Below are 20,994 nucleotides of genomic sequence, written 5' to 3'. Positions count from 1 at the left end.
CAATTAGATATATTTTTATTTTTCAACATAAATTTGAGAATCAAATTAAAGTCGAAAGTTCTTTTACTCAATTTTTTTTTTCATATTTACTTTGATTTCAATTAAAAAATTAATAATATATTCAATTTAATAACTTAAAATATTAGCTAAAAATAAAATACGTTCAGTTCAATACACGAGACTCGTATCAATACGAAGTCATCTCCAAGAAATATCAATGTAGATTGTTTCGATATCAAAGCCTCTACCAACCAAATTGTTATTATCGACTAAAATACTAACAAGTGGAAGAAATATATATCATCGAATGTCAAAGAGAGGAAAGAAAAAAAAATAAAAAATATTAATCGCATTCAGAAGCAAAGATAAACTCGTCGAACATAATCCAAGAGAGCCACTAAGAGCTGGCACCGATACGAAACAAGCAACCGCGACGAGAAACCAGGAACCCAACCTGGAAACCATGGACTTGGATTTGGACTGAGAGCTCTCTCTCTCTCTCTCTCTCTCTCGCTGTATCACTATCAATCCCTCCTTATCGATGCCGTCAATCTCACCACTGTTAAAGCACTGTCGACCCATATGCTATCAGTTCACACCATGCAATTGTGGGTTTGGAGCTTACACTCCACCACACTAAATGACGATCCAACAACAGGAAACACGACCGGGACGTATGAGGAAGAAACACACTGAGCTCGCCTCACTCCATGCAACGAGATGCCAACATCTTTAGACGTTTTGAGAACTCGTTGGGTCGACTCGAGACTTACCCGAGTTCGATCTGCTCTCTTCGTGATGCCGTGTCGGTCGACTCGTCCTCTTGCGCAATTCAATCACTATTTTAATGGGTTAATCAGATGGGTATTGTTACTATTGTACATTAATTATCCCATTTGTTCTGATTGGAGGTACAGCCAATTTATCTACTCACTTCTTCCACTTGCAATCTCATCTCATCTCATATATATATATATATATATATATATATATATATATATATATATATATATATATATATATATATATATATATATATATATATATATATATATATATATATATATATATATATGTGTGTGTGTGTGTGTGTGTGTGTGTGTGTGGTTTTAACAAAATGAAAAAGAAAAGAAAAAAGTTCCACATAAACACAAAGCCGCATCACAACAATAGTTGGATTCCAAAACAAAACAACATGAACTCATCAATCGACTTTAGAGCCCCCAATTCGGATATATTTATTGGGCTTTAAAGCTGCTTGAAAGTATTAACATAATAATAATTGCTTCAAGTGGCTGATCAAATATCATGCCTCCATAAACAAAAGATTACATGCTTGCCCGATTTATTTTAATTACTTCTTCCGGCTGTCCAATTGCCGCAGAGCATAAACATCGAACAAATCGTGTTCTGTCTTGATATGCATACAATCTTTACAAGGCTGGCTTAATTTACTATATTCCACTGCCTGATGAAATATCAGTGTAGTCTGTCACATAACACCATCAACATTTATTTCTGTTTCGATGAATCAATTTTCATACAGACTTCTTCACGACGAGGACAGGGCACTTGGCATTATGCACACAGTAATTGCTGATGCTCCCCAGGAAAACCCTGTTGCAATCAATAGACACAATTAGTGGATAAATGATGAAGACATCAAGATGATGATTTTATGCATAATCTACACCTGGAGATATATATGCAAGTGAAAAGCATATGCAACAGTCTCCATAACACTACTCCATAGTTCATATATAGGCTTGTATCTGAAAAGAATTCCTTTTAAGAAGCAGCAGCAAAATGATCGACTATTGATATGGCTCGTTACATGAACATAACTGTTTGGGATTATTTAGCCTTCGGTTTTGGATTTTGCGTAGATAACAAGCATGTTCACTTAATGATCATATAGGAATATCACAAAGGGGCAACTTTCTAGAGTAGACGAGTCTCCACATGCTCTTGCAACCTGGTAATAACTAATCTCAAATAAGAAGTAAGACCGTGTCCAAGGACGGCAAAGGCAAGCTCTTTCCCTGTGATAGTAGAGATGGTATAATCTTGGATAATGCCTTCTTTGGTCATAGTTGCAGATTTTTTTTCGAGCTCACAACTCAGTACACATGCAAACTCCCGAGCACTAGCTATCTATGATTCATGTTATTCATACTTCAGAGGTGGCATATCCTGCAAACAATGCTTTACTTGTGATATCGATGAATGTGTCAATGCTGTCTTCCCTTACAAGGTGGTGCATTTGGTCCATTGAACAAGAAATCTCATGCAAACATCACAAGTAGCCTGCCACAAACAAGCAATTCTTGATGGACTACTGATTCCGTGATATGATTTAAAGATAATAGATCCTGTTTATACACCAAAGAATTTGTATTCCTCTTTTCTGGTGGTGGTCAACAATCACGTTGAACCAGTTCAAACCAATAAGACACATCATTTGGACCTTACTGGTCTTAAATATGAAGACAATGCTGAGACATGTATAGTCCCCATATTATTAGACTTACCCATTCAGATCAACTAAGGGGTAGCACTGCTACGTTGGAATTATTAACAATGAGCTCTAAAGTAAAATTGGAGAACTACCCCAATCTCAATCTCACTTAAATTGCCTTGCACTTATCAAGCCTAATCAGACCACATAGTGTATGGCCACTAACAATAGTATGATATATTATCATCCAGAGACAAAGGTTAGACTATAAGGGGTGACTTTAATCAAGGATAAAAAAAAATCATTTTGGTTTTGACATATAAAGAAGAGAACAACGAATGCACTGGATAGTAAACACATCAACTCGAATAAATGGTGAAAGGAGAGTCAATACAAGACCTAAAGTCGCCATCAGAAGATTTGTTGGCTCTCAGTTTGACCAATGATATTGCCTCAAAAGAACACGACAGCAGGAAAAGTGCCAAATAACTGACCCCCAAATACCTGGGATCTATGACTTTTGCTTCTTGTTGTTCCTAGATTAAAGTCGCACTATAAGGATTTGAATCACAAAAACAGTCTCTTTAAATATTTAAAGCTAAAACTACGTACATTGACCCTCCCGAGATCTCATATTGGCGGGAGCCTCGTGCACTGTATATGCATTTATAAAGATGAAAATTCATGATGTGGACCCTGAAGCCCTTTGCAGAAAAAGAGCAATAAAACCGAACCCAAATAGCTAGGAAATATGGCTGTCTTTTTTCTTGTTCTTAGATGAAGCTCACACTATAGAGACGAAAAATTCAAGATGTGCAACTGGAAGCCTGAGGGGAAGAAAAGAGCCATAAAACCAACCACAAATAGCTGGGATCTATGACCTTCTGCTCATATTGTTGTTAGATGAAGGTCTATACCACATAGATGAAAATTCAAAATGAGTATTTTGAAGCTTGTCACCGCTATCTTAATCTTGAATGTAAATAGTCACAGCTTTAAGAACTTTAACAATTAGGATCGTTATGCAAATTGATGAAGAATCTTAAATCTCAGTTGATAAAATACATTCTGGATTTTCAGATAATGTTGTTGATAGGCATTAGACAATTCAAAGGCTAAAGAATACAAAGACGAGCATAAAGGGAGAGTATGGGCATGCAGAAGAGAGAAATACCAACTAACTTGTATCATTGCAGCTCGATCAACAAAAGTGAGCGCAAAGTAGCAGAGCATGATTCGGAATTCTATTAGTTCCACCTTATAATGAACACATGTAGTTGACAGTTATTCTAGACCAGCTTTCATTGAATCTAGGAACCAACGTTTCTTCTGTTTTACTCCTACATTTTTCTAGTTTCTAAGAATAGATTGGTTCTCATGTTCTAAATATATTTAGTACCTAAAGCACTTTGTCACATGCATGACCTAAGACCTTATTGTTACTCCCTTAAATGAGAGAACATATACTGCAATGGACTTGTATCATTTGAAGAGGAGATACAAAAGTCCATAAATCCATATTGATTATGAATTAAAGCATGCTACAAATCTTAGACACCAAAAGAGAGAAGATATGCACATAGAAATAAAATGCATACCTCTGTATGGCTCCTTTACCATGGCTTCCCACAATAAGCAAGTCAATTTTCAACTTTTCAACTGCTTCACATATGGCTTCTTTTGGATCTCCTACCTCAGAGATTGTTTCTGCAACTACCTAAGATGCAAAATGAAAATTATTAAAACATGCTCCAAGAATATATCAACAGTATTCAAGCATGACTGCATGCACACATAGGTGATAGGACAATCTTTTATAATTTGTGCGGTGAAAGATGTTGACAATTTAATAATATATCAGCATTAACAACAAAGTCTTTATGGACTGCAAAATATAATTTGGTATTGGCCTAGAGGATGTGAGACAGTTAGTATAAACAATAAATGCAAATTTAGCTGATATGTGGTATATAGGACTTCAAATATAGCAAGCTAGAGAATATAAAATACTGATATGGCACATATAAGCAACTGGACCTTTGTATCTGCTAATCACTTTATAGCCTATCATCTAACAGGAATGGATTACATCAAAGAGACCATCATTTAACCACAAAGAATTCTGAAAGCATGCTGTTGATACAACACAAAAAGATAATAATGCACCAAGATCACATCAACGATGATGATCATTTGATGAGATAACTATTAATGCCATCATACTAAGAAACTACTCCAGCAAACTCTTATAGCAAAGCATTTTATTGGTTGGTCCTCAATAGCTTTTTAGCAGTAAAGTAAATGATCAATTTATATATGTTTAACTTTTAAGGAACATTCTCTTATGATTGATCAATAGGGGACTTTACATCGAGAACAGTGACAAATTTCAACACTATGGATATTATGCAGATTGTAACTTTGTTCACATGATTTTTCAAACGACACATGTTATTCTGCTGAAACAGAACGATAATTACTATCTTCCTTGATAATGCTCACACACAAGCAAGCGCAGATTTTTACACAATCTCATTGGGCTCAAACTGCTTTGATGAACTCTTGATAGAGTTCCTCAACAAGGAATAAAGTAATACACCATCATTCGAGCAATTGTCCTAAGCATGCAGCCAAAGTTGTTAAAAGGTGCCCAGCCGCTTGCCTAGGCACTCAAGCGAGGCGAGACGAGGCCCGAGTGCCTCGCACAGTGCTCGAGTGACACGTTTCAATGAAGTGTTGTCTGGGCGCTTGCCTCAGCCCAGGTGTCAGGCACCTCGGGCGAGTGCCCGATTGAATGTGAACCAGATTATCAACTGGTTCAACTGAACTAGGCGTTGGTTCAAACCAACTAAGCACAGTAAACAAACCCCTCTCCTTGTGCGACCCACACATGCACAGTAAAACCCATGCCACAGTAAGACTCTAACTACTATCGCCGCCCCTGACGCACCTCTACTCCGCCACCACTGCCTCCGTGTGCAGCTCTCTCCGCCGTCGACGAACAGGTCTGAAACTCTCGCTGCTGCAGCTCTCGTGCATAGTTCCCCTTGCTGCCGTTACTTTCATGTGCAGCTCACTCTGTCGCTAAGGGATTGGTTTGCAGCTTTCTCCACCACTGACTGACATATCTGAAGCTTCCTCTGCCCCCAATGTCACCATTCACAGCTTCCTTTTCCCCCGACGTCGCCATCCATAGCTTTCTCCGCTGTTGTCTGCAACTTTCTCCGTCACCACTATCGTTGACTAAAGGTTCCTCCCCTTCCCCACCTTCCACCGTCAATGACTCATCTTCTCACTACTATGCATTGTTAGAACTATTAACCCTAATAATCCTTTAAAACTGATATTAATCCTTAGAACTATTAACCCTATTTAGAACTAATTCCTATTTAGAACTACCAATCTCTATTTAGCACTATTAATCGTTATTTAGAAATATAATAAATCCCTATTTAAAACTATTATTAGGGTTTAGGAATAATGACAAGTGTTCAAAATAATTTAGAAGAAAGGATCTTGGTTGGAAATACAATTATCTAAAGGATGATGATGATACTGACGATAGAATTTGATGTAAAACGTTATTGTTTTGAATCTTTTGACATTTTAATTATTAGAAGATTGACAAAGTGACTTGGTACTAAATTTCAATTTAATGTCATATTTTTATTTTTAGAATCATATTTATCAATCGTATTTTTTTTTTTTTTATATTTTAATATTTTAGAGTGTCTCACTTCACTCGTGTGGGCGCTTAGGCAAGTGCCTAGCACCTAGGGTGTTTTGAGACCTTGGTGTCTAAAGCTTTTAAAAACACTGTATGCAACATTCTTCTTTCTCATATTGAGCTAAAATAAATTTTGTTATATTTGACGTACCAGCTTGGTCAAACTGTGTCAAAACACTCTTGCATATGATACCTTCCATCTCTAGCCAGTAACTACAACTGGAAAATTCACAAGATGCAAAATGGAAGTCGATGACATAAAATTAAAGCCAATGATTCATTAGTTTGTCAACTGACCAATTATATTTTGTTATTATGCCAATGAGTTAGTCAAGTCTCATGTTACTACAAGAATTGAGCTGTTGTGTCATTTGTGCCAGGGCTGGATTTTTTTTTGGGACAACAAACTATGTGCTTTATGCAAAGACATGCATCAAAGCCTTTAAAAAGCTAAGGCACCAAAAAATAGAAATATAAATCCCAATTTAAGATTTTTGAAACCTAAAAATGATTCACTTGTCAGTTACCAGATCTTTCATCGACATAATAATAAGTCTCCAATTCGCAAAATAACAACAGGCAACCAGTCACAATTGAAATTGTTTTATTTGTAACCATGATTAACAGACTAGAATTGGAAGAAAGCTCACGAGCATCAAAGATCAATTAAACGGCCATCAATTAGATAATCAACATATGTAAAGAGGAAGCACGCTTCATTCTAATGCAAACATACAGTCAAGTTAAAAAAGAGGGAAGAACAAAAATAGAGAAGAAAGTATGTGACTCACCCCATGCTGGATGCAGATCTCCTTCGCCTTCTCAAGCAGAGAAAGTGCAAGCTCTTTCTGGTGTTGTTGCACCGTCTGGATCAACTCCATAGCTGAGGGGAAAAGGAAATAAGAGAAAGAAAAATCACAACTAGAACACATCAGGATAGTTTCCTCGAACATGCAACGATCGAGAGACAGAACATTGTGACCGCTAGAGATCCAGTCCTCTCCCAAGATAAAATATTTTCGAAACTAATCAATTAGTTGAAGGGAGGACCCATCGAGCTTGGATGGACATACGAGGAGCGCCGAAGGAGGCGGCGTTCAAGTAGCTGATCTCGGGGTAGGGCTGAACCGTGAAGACGACGAGAGGTGATGAGGAAAGGGAGCTGCGGAGGTTGGAGAGGACCCATTCGAGGGCATAGTGGCTGGATTCGCTCTCGTCGATGGCCACCATTACCCTCTTCGCCTTGCCTTCTGCTCCGCCTTCAGCCATCGCTATGCTATTCCTTTCTTCCCAAGCAATGTCAGACTAAGAAGAATGATAGGTTGGATGACGGACTACGGCACGGAGTATATATATACACGGCTCGTGAAACAGAGGCGTTGGAAGTTTCCTGGCCACGTTTCTCAAGGCAAATTAGTGAGTTCGTACTTAATACTTTTCAAATCTGGTCTTATCTATATATATATATATATATATATATATATATATATATATATATATATATATATATATATATTAGAAAAAATATATTTTAGATATTTCTCAAATCTATATTTTTAACCTAATATAGTATTTTGACCATCACAACAAAAACACTACAAAACCTACTTAAAAATATTATAAATGTTCTAAAAAGAGTCTTAACCTTAATCAAACTAATTATAAGCTTAAAATGTAATATTAAAATGACCTATAAGAATAATAATTAAAAAATGATATGATATCACCTATAGCATTTTTCAATAATGTTTACAATATTTTCAATACATCAATAAAAATACTGTAAACATTATTAAAACATACTATAAACGAGCTAAATAAAAATACTCTAGTAGTTAAAAATTAGTGATAAATAAAATTATTTTGGATATTTTTTGAATTTGAGGTATTATTTTAAAAAACAAAAAAAATACTTTTGAGAAATAACTCAAAATATGAGTATTTTATAGGAAAATTGCCCTTTAAGACTTGTACCTTCAATCACTTGGTCAGCTTATTAACTTCTACCGTTACAATGGCAAAGAATAAAAATATTTCATATTTTGTTAATTTAAATTTAACTTCTTACCACCATGTTTAAAAATATTTAATTTGAGTAAAAGTTGCCCGTGGACAGGAGGATCTTTTATAGCATTAATTTCAGTGGATAGATGTGATTAAAGCTCTTATCCTCCTCTGCCCCGACAAGTGCTGCAAGAAAAACAAAAGAGTATGGAACACAGGATATGGAAGCTACGTGACATTAAGATGTTGCAGAATCCTTTATCAGCGAACGCTATTCTAAGAAATTATAAGGAAAACCCAGCAAACTTATTTGTCTCAATTGACTTCAATATTAAGGTCAAAGCAAACAGGGTTCCACTTCTCCAGCAAACTTCTTTTAGTCTTAATTGGCTTCAATTCCACTTCTCCCCCTCCCTTTGCATGCCTGGGCACTCCCTACGGGGCTTTTAATAACTCCAGCAAGCATCCGTCTATTTGAAGGTAGAATTTATCTCAGCAATCCACAACTGTATTATTAAAAATGAGACAGATGCATAATTCCAAGAGTGAATGAAACCAATTGGTTTATCTTCCAACACGCCACAACAATACAAGAAAGAAGCAAGACGTGAACATGCAAGTGCTCTTTTGCAGTATAAAGCCCAAGATTTTTACAGGGCAGTAATTGTACATAAGAATAGTAACAATTGCTCTAATCAATATCCTAAAACTATGGTAATCATGAGTTCATTTCGCACAGATGAAAATTCAGTTTTGAGCAAAATCATATGCACTGCTCTGTACTTGACTATCTCGGTAACTGGTTGAGAAAATTTACGGTGAGGCGTAATGAATCTTCTGTATATAACTGCACGCCACGGTAATACCATATTAGTTCATAAATAAAGTAATAATACAAAAATATCATGGTTACAATAGAAACAATAAAGCAAAATGAACATTCAAGAATCCTGCAAATACATACGAGTAAAATGGGTACAGTGAAAGCAAAATAAAAGGGAAATGTGTATTACCAAATGAAGAAGACTAATTCAGAAAGAATAGTTTTGTTATGTCTAAAAGATGAAACATAGCAGACTGGTAGGTAGCTTCCTCAAATTCTCTATGGAATACAGCATTAGAAAATATTAGGTAGGTTTATTTTCTGGTTCAATTGATGCATCTTTAGGTGGTTTCCAATGTCAGTGGACAATATCCCAATAGCAGCAACAGCACACTTCATATAATGCATATCCATATAATCCACACAAGTTGCAATCATAAAACTTGTAACTACATACAGAACAATGCACCATCAAGTGTCGGATAAGAAAGACACACTCTGATTTGAGTAATAAATGGGTAAATAACTGTCGGTAAATCGAGAATTTCTTATGGGATGATGTTACAGTAATTTAATAATCTAATTAAGGATATCTAAGATGAAATGCAGATACATGAAAATTCAAGAGGTCTAGTTACTCCAATCATGACCCATGTGCTATAACATAATGCAAAAAATAATAAAGGTGCAATGAGAAAGAAGTACAAGTGATTGTATATATGATAATATTACATCATCATGGTTCATGTATTATAACAATAATGACAATATAAGAAGCAATGACAATAAGGTAACTAAACAAAGAATCCTGCAGGAAGCAACTTTTAATGCTATATAATCACCACATATGGCTGCATCATTAGCAGAGAGATGATTGAATATTCAAACTATACTACATGTGCTGCTGCCTGGATATCATTCCACACCTAAGGTTGAGGACTTCTATGAAGCAGTTTGTATAGGCGGTCAAATGAATTTACAGTTGAACACCAATCAAAACAAAATATGTTTTCATCTCAGTACTCTGAATCCCAAAGCAGAAAACCAAGCTGCTAACAGAAATGTAGTATCAAACATAACTGGCACAATAATTTTATGAATGATAAAGATTAAACAGCACCAATTTCTGCATCTTTCACTCCTAGAAGCTTCGACCATAGGTTTGGCCATTACATTTTGGACTGTAGCTTGGTTCCATAAGTATGAATTAGATATACGTAAACAGACAGCAAAACAAAACCACAAAATGCTCATGCAGTTCCCAGGTACGCACGATACCCAGTTATAGAATCAACCAGACCCTTACAAGTGAAATTTGCATAACATAGATGAAAAAATATGAATTTCAATTCAAGGTACTGTGCTCAAATTGAAATTATATTATTAATAAATGTCTAATGGATATGGTTCATGTTCGATGCAATTAAATGGAAGTTGCTGTTGCGGCTATATTTCTTGTTATAAATATATGTATTCAGTCCCATCAGTAGTGTCAATAGGAAAATTAATAAAATTAACTGCTCAATCATCTCCAAAAATGGCACCAGCTAAAATGGAACAAAAATGATTGCTTTCACATGCCCATTAATTATCATATACTGATGTTTACATATGCTATGTACTTCTGCTTGTACCTCAGGAAAGAAAATTATGCATCAACTTCGCCACCAAATTCAAATTGATATGATAATGACAGAACAGCTATGAAAATAAATCCTACAAGAAAAGGAAGTTATTGTTAATACAATGTAGTTTACTTAAAGAAGCTATTGAAATGAATTCATAGAATATTAGATGTCTTACATAATTTATTTAAAAAATACAAATGATCAATTAGTTCTACAAACCATTTGGGATAGTGTTTTCCCTAAATGGAAATGCAAGGATATCATAGATATTGCATAACCTGCAAATTTGATATAATAGCTGAAGGATTACCAAATTTGGTGATGTCAGTGGAACTTGTTCCAGTCGACTAACTTCCCTAGCGAGACAATTAAGTGCATGCTGATACATAAATTTGCACCAGCTGGAAAAGGGATGAGTAATTCCCAGTGTGAATTTCCAGGTGCAAGAGACAGCGACTTTGTAACGGAGTGGCATTGGACCAATCCCTGCCTTCTAGTGCATGTGGCATCAAGGATTACTGTGCTGTGATATCCATGGCAGATGAAACTTTTAGTTTGATCTATTTTTAAGAACAGAACAAGGATAAGGAAAACAATTCTCAGTACTCTTACAAGCATAGGAATGCTTTCAGGTATGCATCACTCACTGTTTGTCCATTTGTCCCAATCAGATTTTGTCTTATCATGACATATAGCTACTGTTATTAAACATGAGCGAATGATACCTGTTCACAAGGCTACCAAGTTGAATAATTGATGTTGATACAAGGGAGACGACACACATTGCTTATCCCCACCACCAATCACTCTTTGAGAGCATTTACTCACCTCCTCTATGGACTCCCTCCATGTCGATTGTACACTTGAAAATATTCATAGGCTTGCCCATTCTTCCAAAGCCTTTGCTCAAGCCACCCATGGACCAGCTCATCTAAAGGTTAGGTCTGAGCCAGAAACATGGGAGTCAAGACCTTGGATATGAAAATCCAAGCTAATTTGCTGGATGGCCTGAACATTTAGTCTTACTAAACTTGAGTGGATCAAATGAAAAAGGCGAACCTAGTGCACAAGGCTCTGTCAACTTAAGGTCTAGGAAAAATCGATATATGCAGCATTAGTCCTGTAAATATAGATATTTCTGTATATAGGTAGATCAGTCTGAAGTTAATAATTCAAAATTTTCTCAAAAAAGGGTAGATCTTGGTGTCGCAGCTTCTTTATGAATATGGTTGACCGAGGTTTAAAGTCACAGAAATGGCCTCACTGCTAGTGGAGGTAAGGTTGCATAACATTAACCTTTTCTCAAATGCCATGTTGGTGGAAGCCTTATACACTGGGGATCTCCCTTTTCAGTATTCAATAACTCATTCAAATTCCTTATTTTTTGATAAAAAATTGAGTTTGGAATACCATAGAGTCAATTGTGATTCATTTTGGTTGCTGGCTTTGTCTTGTACAAGTATAGGTCTCATGCTATAATTTGACAAAATGCATTTAAGTACGTATATCTACTGCATCAATGCACCTTTACATTCAAGTAAATATAAATATAATAGATTTTAAATTTATGTACAAGAAAAACTGAATTTTAACATGTTGAAGGATGTTAACATACCAAGTAACGAGACATATATTGAATTCAGCTATATCACTACTCTGTCCTTCTATATGCCTCATTACTATTTGTGTGATTTTTTTAGGATAAAAAAAAATATGATACTCAAACAAATTGCAGTATATTCCACTATACCAAATCGATCAGCAACATGCTCAAACATGCGAAGCCAATAAGACTTTGCCAAATTACCAAACTAGTGCACTTTTTTGTCTCTTCAATAGAGCTGACATGTCTAGCTTTAGGACATCAAAAATTCTCTTAACAAATGTAAACCATTCCATGCTAACTGTTGTGCAACTTATGCCAATTACCTATATGACAAAAAGAGATCAATATGATTTTGAGTGGCTTATAACTTTAGAAACAATTGAAATTCTAATTTTTCTGAATCTTATTTCCGGAAGCCATTCCAAGTATTTTAACAGATAACCATTTCTGAATATTGTGCTACCTACTCAACTCAATATGTCATCCTTATCACATACAATTTAGCTTATAATAGATCAATCTACTGGTTGAAATCAAAGAGCACCATTAGAAGTCACAATATTTTATAAATATCATGGACATACTGAAGTAGAGTAGTACAGCATATGAGACTATCATGATATCAATATAAAACTGAAGAAACAAATCAAGAAAGGAAAATTCCAAAGTTACAAAGAATAGGAAGGTGGATAAGCATACATGTTCTCCAGAGCAAACTTTTCTTTAGACTATTCTCCAACAACTCTTCCAAATAACAATAAAATTTATATTCCATGATACAATTTTAGGTATGTCAAAGGATGACCATTTTCTTATAAGCAAAATAGATTTAGATGATGTAACAGCATGAGGTAAGTATATAAATTGGTAAATGCTTTGTGGATTAACATTAATCATATAAAGCAGGTAGAAGTACATACATCAGCTAGGAAGTGAAGACATCTGCAGTTGGTTCTGAAAAGCCTCCTCTGAAGCATCTTGAGATTCTAAAGGACCTCTTCTTGATCTTCCCAAAGAGGTTGCTTCAAAAATACCTAGTGAGAATATAGTATGATCAAGATCAAAACCATAGTATAGTATGATCAAGATCAAAAAAATACTATCCATGATACTCCACAAACATTCTGGAAAATAGAACATGCAGCAAAATAGGAAACAGAAACATACCAAATCCCAATATTAAAGAGCAAGTCACAAAACCTATTAGGGAAAAATCCATTTGGTATAAGATCTCCATAAGGATGATAGACCCTCCTGAAATCATGAGATGCCGTGGAGAAGAGAAAACAAGATGCAATCTGCCAAAGATTAAACCTCAAGTAAATCCAACTAGACTTCAAAAGAACATAAGACAAGAAAAACATACCTAAGCAAGATCAGGGAGAAAGGGTAACCGATAACAAAGTTTATATATAAATGGCAAGAAATACATTCTTTCTGATATTATTGCTCCACTATTAACCATTCAAATATATTCGACAGACATCATGTTAGAATGTCAGGTGGTTAGGCCTCCGAAGAACATAAGACAAGAAAAACATATCTAAAAAAGATCAGTGAGAAAGGATAATCGATAATAAAGTTTATATATAAATGGCAAGAGATGCATCCTTTCTGATATTATTGCTCCACTATTAACCATTCAAATATATTCAACAGACATCATGTTAAATGTCAGGTGATATACATTTATATTGGGAACTGATCATGGCACCACAAATTTTTTTCTACAATGTCAAACTAGTTCAACTCAGTTCCAAGCATGTCATTCCCAGTTCTATTCTAATTCTTAGACATATACATGAGTAATCACCTTATGGTTATAAAGATGCATATAACATAGCAATGTAGTCACATTTAAAGAGATCTCATCGTTAAAGAAACTTGGCTTCAATGCTCAGAAAGTTCCTTGGAGGATTTCAGCAATATCTAGTGTAACAGCATCATGGTATCTTATGACAATCATTCAATGATTGTCATAAAAACCTAAGGATCACAAAGTTCCATAAAAAGACACAAAGCTGCATATGTAAGAGATAGCAACTTAAAATAACTAACAACCAATTAAAATGATAAAATTTGTTTGCTTAGTCAGCCAATTCTCTCAAGCTTTGTCTATGGCCAATATCACCATTTTTATCCGTGCTTATGAGTTATAACCATGTTGCCTAACAAACTGTTCTATACTTCTAATTTCAGTTTTCAACAGTACACAAACATGTCTACTTAGTCAGATAAAGGATGTATAGTTGAATAAGCCTAAAATATTAGCTGGTCTCACAACTTTCGACAATAAATATAACTGCTATACTTGATTTAATTTACGAAATCAAACCAGGATTTATATTTTATACTTTCAGTTTGATATTGTTTATAGCTATGACAACCAGACTACACAAGCCAGTTCAACTGCAAGAAACAGAAGCTGGACCCCCTCCAGTCCAGTTCCAGTTAGAATAAGATGTGCTTCTTACCATGGAAGAACCATCAATTTTACATGAACCATGAGAACCACATGGTTTAAGAAGAAATGGTCTTTTCGTTATAGGCCAAAGACCAAAGAAACACAAATATTTAAAAATTCAAATACCTAGAACCAAGGCAGTAGCATTAGTAAGTTACACACACCCACAAAACCCTACTGAATACTCATGCCCCAAACCTTTCCCATCTTCCTCAATCCCTTTTCACCAAGCCTCCGGCATCACTGCCACCACTCTGCTTGTATCTGCCAATGGCAGCAATGCCTTAGAGGCGAACCACCACACCTCTTTTCGGCGTGCAAATTTTACAACTGCCTCTCCACAGACAATGATAATGTCCCATACAACATATGTCATATCTCTTTAAGAATATCACCTTTGTCAGCATGAGTCAATAAGTTGATATTGAGCTCAGCAGAGATGGAAAAGGCTCTCAACTATGGTTAGCGTCCATTAGGGTTGAGTTGACTTGAATTGGTTTTTATGTATGGTCTTGAGTTGACTTGGCAAACGTGGGTCAACTAGTAGGAGTTGACCATTTTTTTCTGGGTTGACCCAACTCTACTATGCAAACTGGTTCTGAACTGACTCTCTGGAGTTGATCCAGGCCGTAGAATCATACTATCCAATGGTTCAGATCACAATTTTGACAATCCACAAAAAAAAATACATGGCTTAGAAATTCACATTTCCACCATGTCACCTAAATAAACTGTTTCAACATTGCAAATGCTAAAAGGATATAAGATATGCAAACAATGAACCATAATGATAGAAGTTAAATAGTTCTATAGAGATTGTGTTGAAGTAATTAAAAAATAGTATGGTGATTTTGTTAACAATGAACCTTTCTTCTGCAATGTTGTCGGCATAGAATACAAAGATGATTCCAAAGAAGACAGTACTCAAGTATGCCCAACTTGGAAGCTGAAACTTAACAATGCTATCAGATGTTGATCCCTGCAGTCAATCAATTACCAGCACACATGAATAAACTAGATAAACAGACAACTTTAAGACTACTGGAAAGTAACACAGCAAAATAATATTTCTCAACTTTTAATTACATATAAAAAACAATTTCATAAACTGCACTTACTAAGATTGTGTCCCACATGGCAAGAGGAAAAAGAAAGCATGTCGCAGAAGCAATACATATTGCATGAAGTCGCCTTTTAAGTTGATTCTAGAAGAAATAATCTACAGGGGTTAGTTATTATAAATGTCTAACTTTTGTTTCACATCCACAATTTAATAGGGGACATTCAATTTCTACCTCAAAGATTGTACAGAAGTTTTTCCATAAGAGATAATAATACCTTGAGTGACACACGGCGAGCAATCACCCGTCTCAAAGCCGATAAAATTCCAGCAGAAATGGGTACTGCCATTTCTTTAAATCCTAAAGATTGTTTTGCTTGCACGAGTGGTTCTTTGCCAAAGCTATCTATAAGCAGCGTTAACAAGTCAAGTACCTCTTATTACTAGCTTATCAAACTTCTATGAAAATGAATATATATATATATATGTATGTATGTATGTATGTATGTATATATATATGTATATATGTATGTATATATATATATATATGTATGTATATATATATATATATACATACATATATATATATATATATACATACATATATACATATATATATACATACATATATACATATATATATACATACATATATACATATATATATACATACATATATACATATATATATACATACATATATATATATATATATATACATACATATATATATATATATATATATATGTATGTATATATATATGCCATTGTAACTTAAGCATAATTATAGAGAAGAAATTGCAGACTGAGGTATAATTTTTAGTTTGTAAAGGATACAAAATGGTGAGTTTGTTCTTGTAGCCCATCCTTTTGACAAGAAGTAGTAGGAAGCTAGCATTGCAATGAGTCCACCCACCTAGGCAAAAAAAATCGTCAATAGCAGACAATACCTCAATTTTTGTATTACATTCTTGCAAAATGTTGCAAAAGGCAGATCAAGCAGCCTAAGAAACAAGGATTATGTTTTGCAAGTTAATCTCTCAGAAAAAGGCCCATGAGAATTTTTTGTGTTATTATATTGACTTTACTGTGATAGCAAATGATGTATGGAATGTAAATACATCTTGCTAAAACATAAACAGAAAATGTCAACAGCATGATGAATAAGCAGGTGACTTGCAGCATTGTGGGGAAGAAAAATTAGATTTAATCCAGAACCTGACTCAAACCTAAATCAGACCGGCCAAACCCAGGGCATAGCCAGCCATATCAGGGGTCTATTGATGCTGTTAAGGGCGGCTGGCCTCATTGTCAGCAAGGCTGGTTACTAGGGAAGCATTGGACAACAAGTGTCAGCCTCGGCATGAATAATATTAGCCCCAAATTGATCAGGAGTAGATGAGGCACAATAAGAACAGAGAGCTCCAAGATACAATAGGAAAGGTATCCTTTCCAATCCAGCATCCTACAACTTGCATTAGGAGTGAACTCAAGTCAACAAAAACCACTCGAATTAGACTCGAGGACACCACAAAAGTAAGAACAGCAATCCTAGATCAATTAGGACTTGACTGAGGTCCGAAAGAGCATCAGGACAGAGGTAGTAGACAGAATAAAACACCCAATGCGGGACTGCAAGCCTGTGATTTCTGATCAAGCAGGCTAGCCAACTTGGAAGTAAATACCCAGCTCAATCTTAAGGGCTCCCAAGCAACCCCATGAAGCCATTGACAGGGAACTGGTCAGCACATATACAGCAGGGACAGCAGTTTGGAAGTATCCATAGGCCATTCTGGCAGGGAATTTTGAAGTTATTTCAGTTTATCATTTATAAATTGGTAGAGGATTCTAGAGTAAGTTCTTACTAGACTTAAGTTAGGACTGTTGGCATCAGTGGCACTCTATATATATGAGAAGTTTTGACTTTTTCTTCGTCGACCTAGAGAAGGCTGAGAAGCACAAATTAGATGGTGTATATCCTATCTTATAGCCTTTCATTGTCATCTTAAAATTAGATTGGCTCTTAGCTCACAAACATTAGGTGCTAAATTTGACAACTGGTCTTGCTCCTGCACATGCCTATGTGCACCAAGTGATGAAATAATATATTACAGTTCCAAAAAATTCATCATTGAAAATTTAATAGATGCATTACTGAATACCAAGAAAGACAACAAACCTTTTTCCAAATATGGACTTGCCGTCCATATAATGCTGCAGATAAGACCCCAAGAACAGCACCTGCATACTCGGCCAGTAGAGCACTGAAGTTGCAAAAGAAGAATAATGAGCAGTAAGAACTCAGCATAAATTTCCAATTGCAAAATGAGCATGCTTTATATTACCAGTACAAATACAAAAATGGTAAGTGCCTTACTTGTCTCATGTGGTTTTTTACTTTATTCAAATTTTCTATATGTAGACTAGTTAAAATTTTATTTACATCAAGAAAATAGTCAGATTAAAGTCTCAAAACCCTTTTTTTAAGCTAAAGCATAACATAACACTCATTATGGGTAAGTTGGGAGTCCAATTTCAACTAGTATATTCTGTTTCTAACATCACTTGGTCATCTATAAACAAGCATCTACCCCCAGTTTAACAATAAGTTGACTCCAATTTAAAGACATAAATATTAATTTCATCCAATATAGGAAACAAGTCCATCTTGTCCAATTTGAGGAATTAGAAGTCCATTTGCTTAAGCTTTATAAGGCAAAGAGAAGGGAGAGGACCTTTTTATCTCAATACTGTGCCTAGATAACCTTTTTTCTTGTGTTTCAGTCAGTTATTGCCAATAATACCACAAAAGAAAAGTTCAATCTAAATCTCAAATGTGTAGAAGCACAACTTACATTAGTGGTCCACATGATAAAACTCCTTTTCCCCATAATATGAAATATAATGCCATTATTCCTCCATTAATGACAGTCGGTATTATCTGAAAGAATGCTGACTTCAGAAGATGAATAAAATGTAACAGATGGTTGCAAATTGCAAAAAATTACAGAAATGGCTAGTCTTTTATTTATATAAACTATAAAGAGCAAAAAGATCTTAGGTCACCTGTGAATTGGGTAAAGGCCTCCCTTTCCAAGGCTTTTGCAGCACCAGGAAAATAATAGAAGCTGGAACCAAGCAACTGAAAATAAAAGCTACTACACTATCTCCTTGATGCGATAGATAGTGATACAAGGAGTAAACAGACCATATTCTCATAAAGTTCCCAATAACATGTATTATCTGCAAGGGAGTGTGCCTACAAGAGCAATGTGAAAATTAACACATGTTTTATTGCTAGTTAAACCAAGTTTATCTATGAACAGAGAATATCATTAGCAAACCAGATAGAACAACTGTAAGGGCTCACCATGACAATATTAGAGGAGCTTAGAATCTCCCACAGGAACAATTTTACAGAACACAGTGCTGAAAATGGATAAAGAAAAGTAGACACAAAAAAGCTTACTATGACGTCTACAGAAAGGCAAAAACCATTATCTCATATAAAATAATAAATATCACCACATAAACCATATTCAAACTGAATTGGTATGAATTTGATCTCCATCATGGGCAAATTAAATGTTAAGTTCCTTGGACTATCAGTATCATATTTTTCATGTACAGACAAAATAAGAAACATATTTTCTAAGAGGCTGACGCGCTAGCAGACTGGTTTGCCAAACTTACTATGACTTCTGTTAGAGGCTAAACTTACAACTTCTTCTTTCCTAATTAGTTGTTCAAATTGACCAACCATGTACTGAGTGTTTTTAACAACTGACCAACAGATCAAAATATAAATCAGCTTGAGCTAACATCAACCCCTGATATTTTTGGTGCTAATAAATCACCAGAAGTGTCAGTCAAGATAGGTCTATAGGCTAGTCTTGGGCTTCTTGTAAAACCCACCAACTCTTACTGATATAGTTGGGCCTACATTGATGCCAATGGGGTTGATCTCAAGCATCCAATCCAATAGACTGATAACATTTTGTTAATCTGAATAATCCAATTATGATCCACAGTTAATACCAACATCAAACTCAATCATTTGGACCATGCTACTAAGAGATGTCCATCAAAACAGAAGCTCATGTGTCGCACTTCCAATGGGTTCTGCAGCTCCCTTCACCTGCTTGCGTGCAAAGCCCCTGTTACCACACTATACAGATTAATTTCAAATAGCAAAATCTTGGACATCAATTCCCACAAAGAATAAGTTCGGCTGGTAGTATTCACAGCTGCAGCTAAATGTGTGCAGAACTAGATATCTTCTAATAACATTGCACAATCACATTCTACGAAATTTATAGAATCAGCATCTCTAGATGCAAGAGAAGCGAAAACAAGTGGCATTGTTCTGCACCTAACGTCACTCCAAAGTCCAAAATATGGTGTTATTATGTCAACTGCAAGCGCCAACAACAACAAGGGCCTCTGTGGTGCCCTGCAGAAGGACAGTTTGACTATGTGATGTTACTTATGTGCCGTTGATTTATGAATTTTCTGTCAATTCCCACAAGCTGTTCTACTTTTTTCTAATTGCAGAAATCCTACAAATCTGAAACTCCCACGACATGCAATATCCAATACCAAGAATGCATGTAGGTCTCATTTGCTTTTCCTTCCGCGCCTACTAAGTCATCGTATTCGTGGGTTCAAGTCAAATAAAAAACGAAGACCGAACCCCATCAGAGATTCCCCCGTTAGGGTTTTCCAAGATTAATGCTCCCACACTCAAACCCAGAAGGAATAAGAGAAATCGATCGGCTTCACTACCCTAAAAGCACCGAGACAAGGGCGAGCGAGAGAGAGAATCACCTGGAACTGGAAGACGTCGAGCGAGCAGCTCGGGCATCGGACATGGGAGGTTTTGGGGACATCATCGTGAGATCTGGGGGCGTCGCGTTCTGTTTAGCCGAGGGATCTATTCGAGACGAAGAATTGGAGGACTCGCTCCGGTTGGCGAAGAGGGACGAGGTGGTGCGACCGGTCTCGCGTGAAAATTTTTTAGCCTTCTTCGGGTTCAAACCCGGTTGTCTCCCTAAACGGGTTATAAGTCTCATCGCACTCACGCGCGTGAAAAGATTGACACTGGAGCGTCTATCGGGTCCACACCCGATTGCTTTCCTAAACGGGTTGTAGGTCGCGAATCAAGCCAATTTGACTGAGAAAGATGTCCAGTGACGTCTCTCAAATGGATTCGTTCAACCACGTC

General features: G+C 35.8%; 2 protein-coding genes across 5 annotated transcripts; both read right to left on the bottom strand.

The window, feature by feature from the left end:
- Positions 1-1,159: 1,159 nt before the first annotated feature.
- LOC135643388 (universal stress protein A-like protein) lies at positions 1,160-7,512 on the bottom strand. The gene is made up of 4 exons (XM_065160263.1): positions 7,259-7,512; positions 6,977-7,068; positions 4,057-4,175; positions 1,160-1,617 (listed from the first exon to the last, which is right to left on the bottom strand). Exons 1-4 carry the CDS (start codon positions 7,452-7,454, stop codon positions 1,539-1,541), a joined length of 486 nt encoding a protein of 161 aa, XP_065016335.1. The 5' UTR covers positions 7,455-7,512; the 3' UTR covers positions 1,160-1,538.
- A 1,285-nt stretch (positions 7,513-8,797) lies between these two features.
- LOC135582243 (uncharacterized) lies at positions 8,798-20,780 on the bottom strand. Of its 4 annotated transcripts, XR_010498232.1 has the most exons (13): positions 20,598-20,780; positions 18,837-19,029; positions 18,626-18,711; positions 17,950-18,034; positions 16,608-16,686; positions 16,049-16,176; positions 15,829-15,915; positions 15,577-15,689; positions 13,414-13,544; positions 13,167-13,280; positions 10,951-11,163; positions 10,647-10,728; positions 8,798-9,036 (listed from the first exon to the last, which is right to left on the bottom strand). XR_010498232.1 is itself a non-coding variant. In XM_065160254.1 (11 exons), exons 1-10 carry the CDS (start codon positions 20,660-20,662, stop codon positions 13,168-13,170), a joined length of 1,080 nt encoding a protein of 359 aa, XP_065016326.1. In that variant the 5' UTR covers positions 20,663-20,780; the 3' UTR covers positions 8,798-9,036; position 13,167. The 4 variants fall into 4 exon arrangements, 2 of the variants coding, with proteins under 2 accessions (XP_065016326.1, XP_065016318.1); XR_010498227.1 differs by lacking the exon at positions 10,951-11,163 and having other exon boundaries at positions 20,598-20,779; XM_065160254.1 differs by lacking the exons at positions 10,647-10,728; positions 10,951-11,163.
- Between the last annotated feature and the right edge of the window lie 214 nt (positions 20,781-20,994).

Source organism: Musa acuminata, chromosome BXJ1-4, assembly GCF_036884655.1.
Source record: "Musa acuminata AAA Group cultivar baxijiao chromosome BXJ1-4, Cavendish_Baxijiao_AAA, whole genome shotgun sequence".
NCBI classification, from domain to species: Eukaryota; Viridiplantae; Streptophyta; class Magnoliopsida; order Zingiberales; family Musaceae; genus Musa; species Musa acuminata.
This window is presented reverse-complemented; position numbering and strand designations above follow the sequence as displayed.

What these genes read in the sequence shown, in the direction of transcription:
- LOC135643388 (XM_065160263.1), bottom strand. Translation starts at nt 7,454, where the DNA reads ATGGCTGAAGGCGGAGCAGAAGGCAAGGCGAAGAGGGTAATGGTGGCC. An exon ending in CGCCTCCTTCGGCGCTCCTC is followed by an intron (nt 7,069 to 7,258) that starts GTATGTCCATCC and finishes TTTTCCCCTCAG; the next exon opens with CTATGGAGTTGATCCAGACG. An exon ending in AGATCTGCATCCAGCATGGG is followed by an intron (nt 4,176 to 6,976) that starts GTGAGTCACATA and finishes TTTGCATCTTAG; the next exon opens with GTAGTTGCAGAAACAATCTC.
- LOC135582243 (XM_065160254.1), bottom strand. Translation starts at nt 20,662, where the DNA reads ATGATGTCCCCAAAACCTCCCATGTCCGATGCCCGAGCTGCTCGCTCG. An exon ending in GACAACATTGCAGAAGAAAG is followed by an intron (nt 13,545 to 15,576) that starts GTTCATTGTTAA and finishes AATCTTTGGCAG; the next exon opens with ATTGCATCTTGTTTTCTCTT. An exon ending in CTCTTTAATATTGGGATTTG is followed by an intron (nt 13,281 to 13,413) that starts GTATGTTTCTGT and finishes TATTCTCACTAG; the next exon opens with GTATTTTTGAAGCAACCTCT.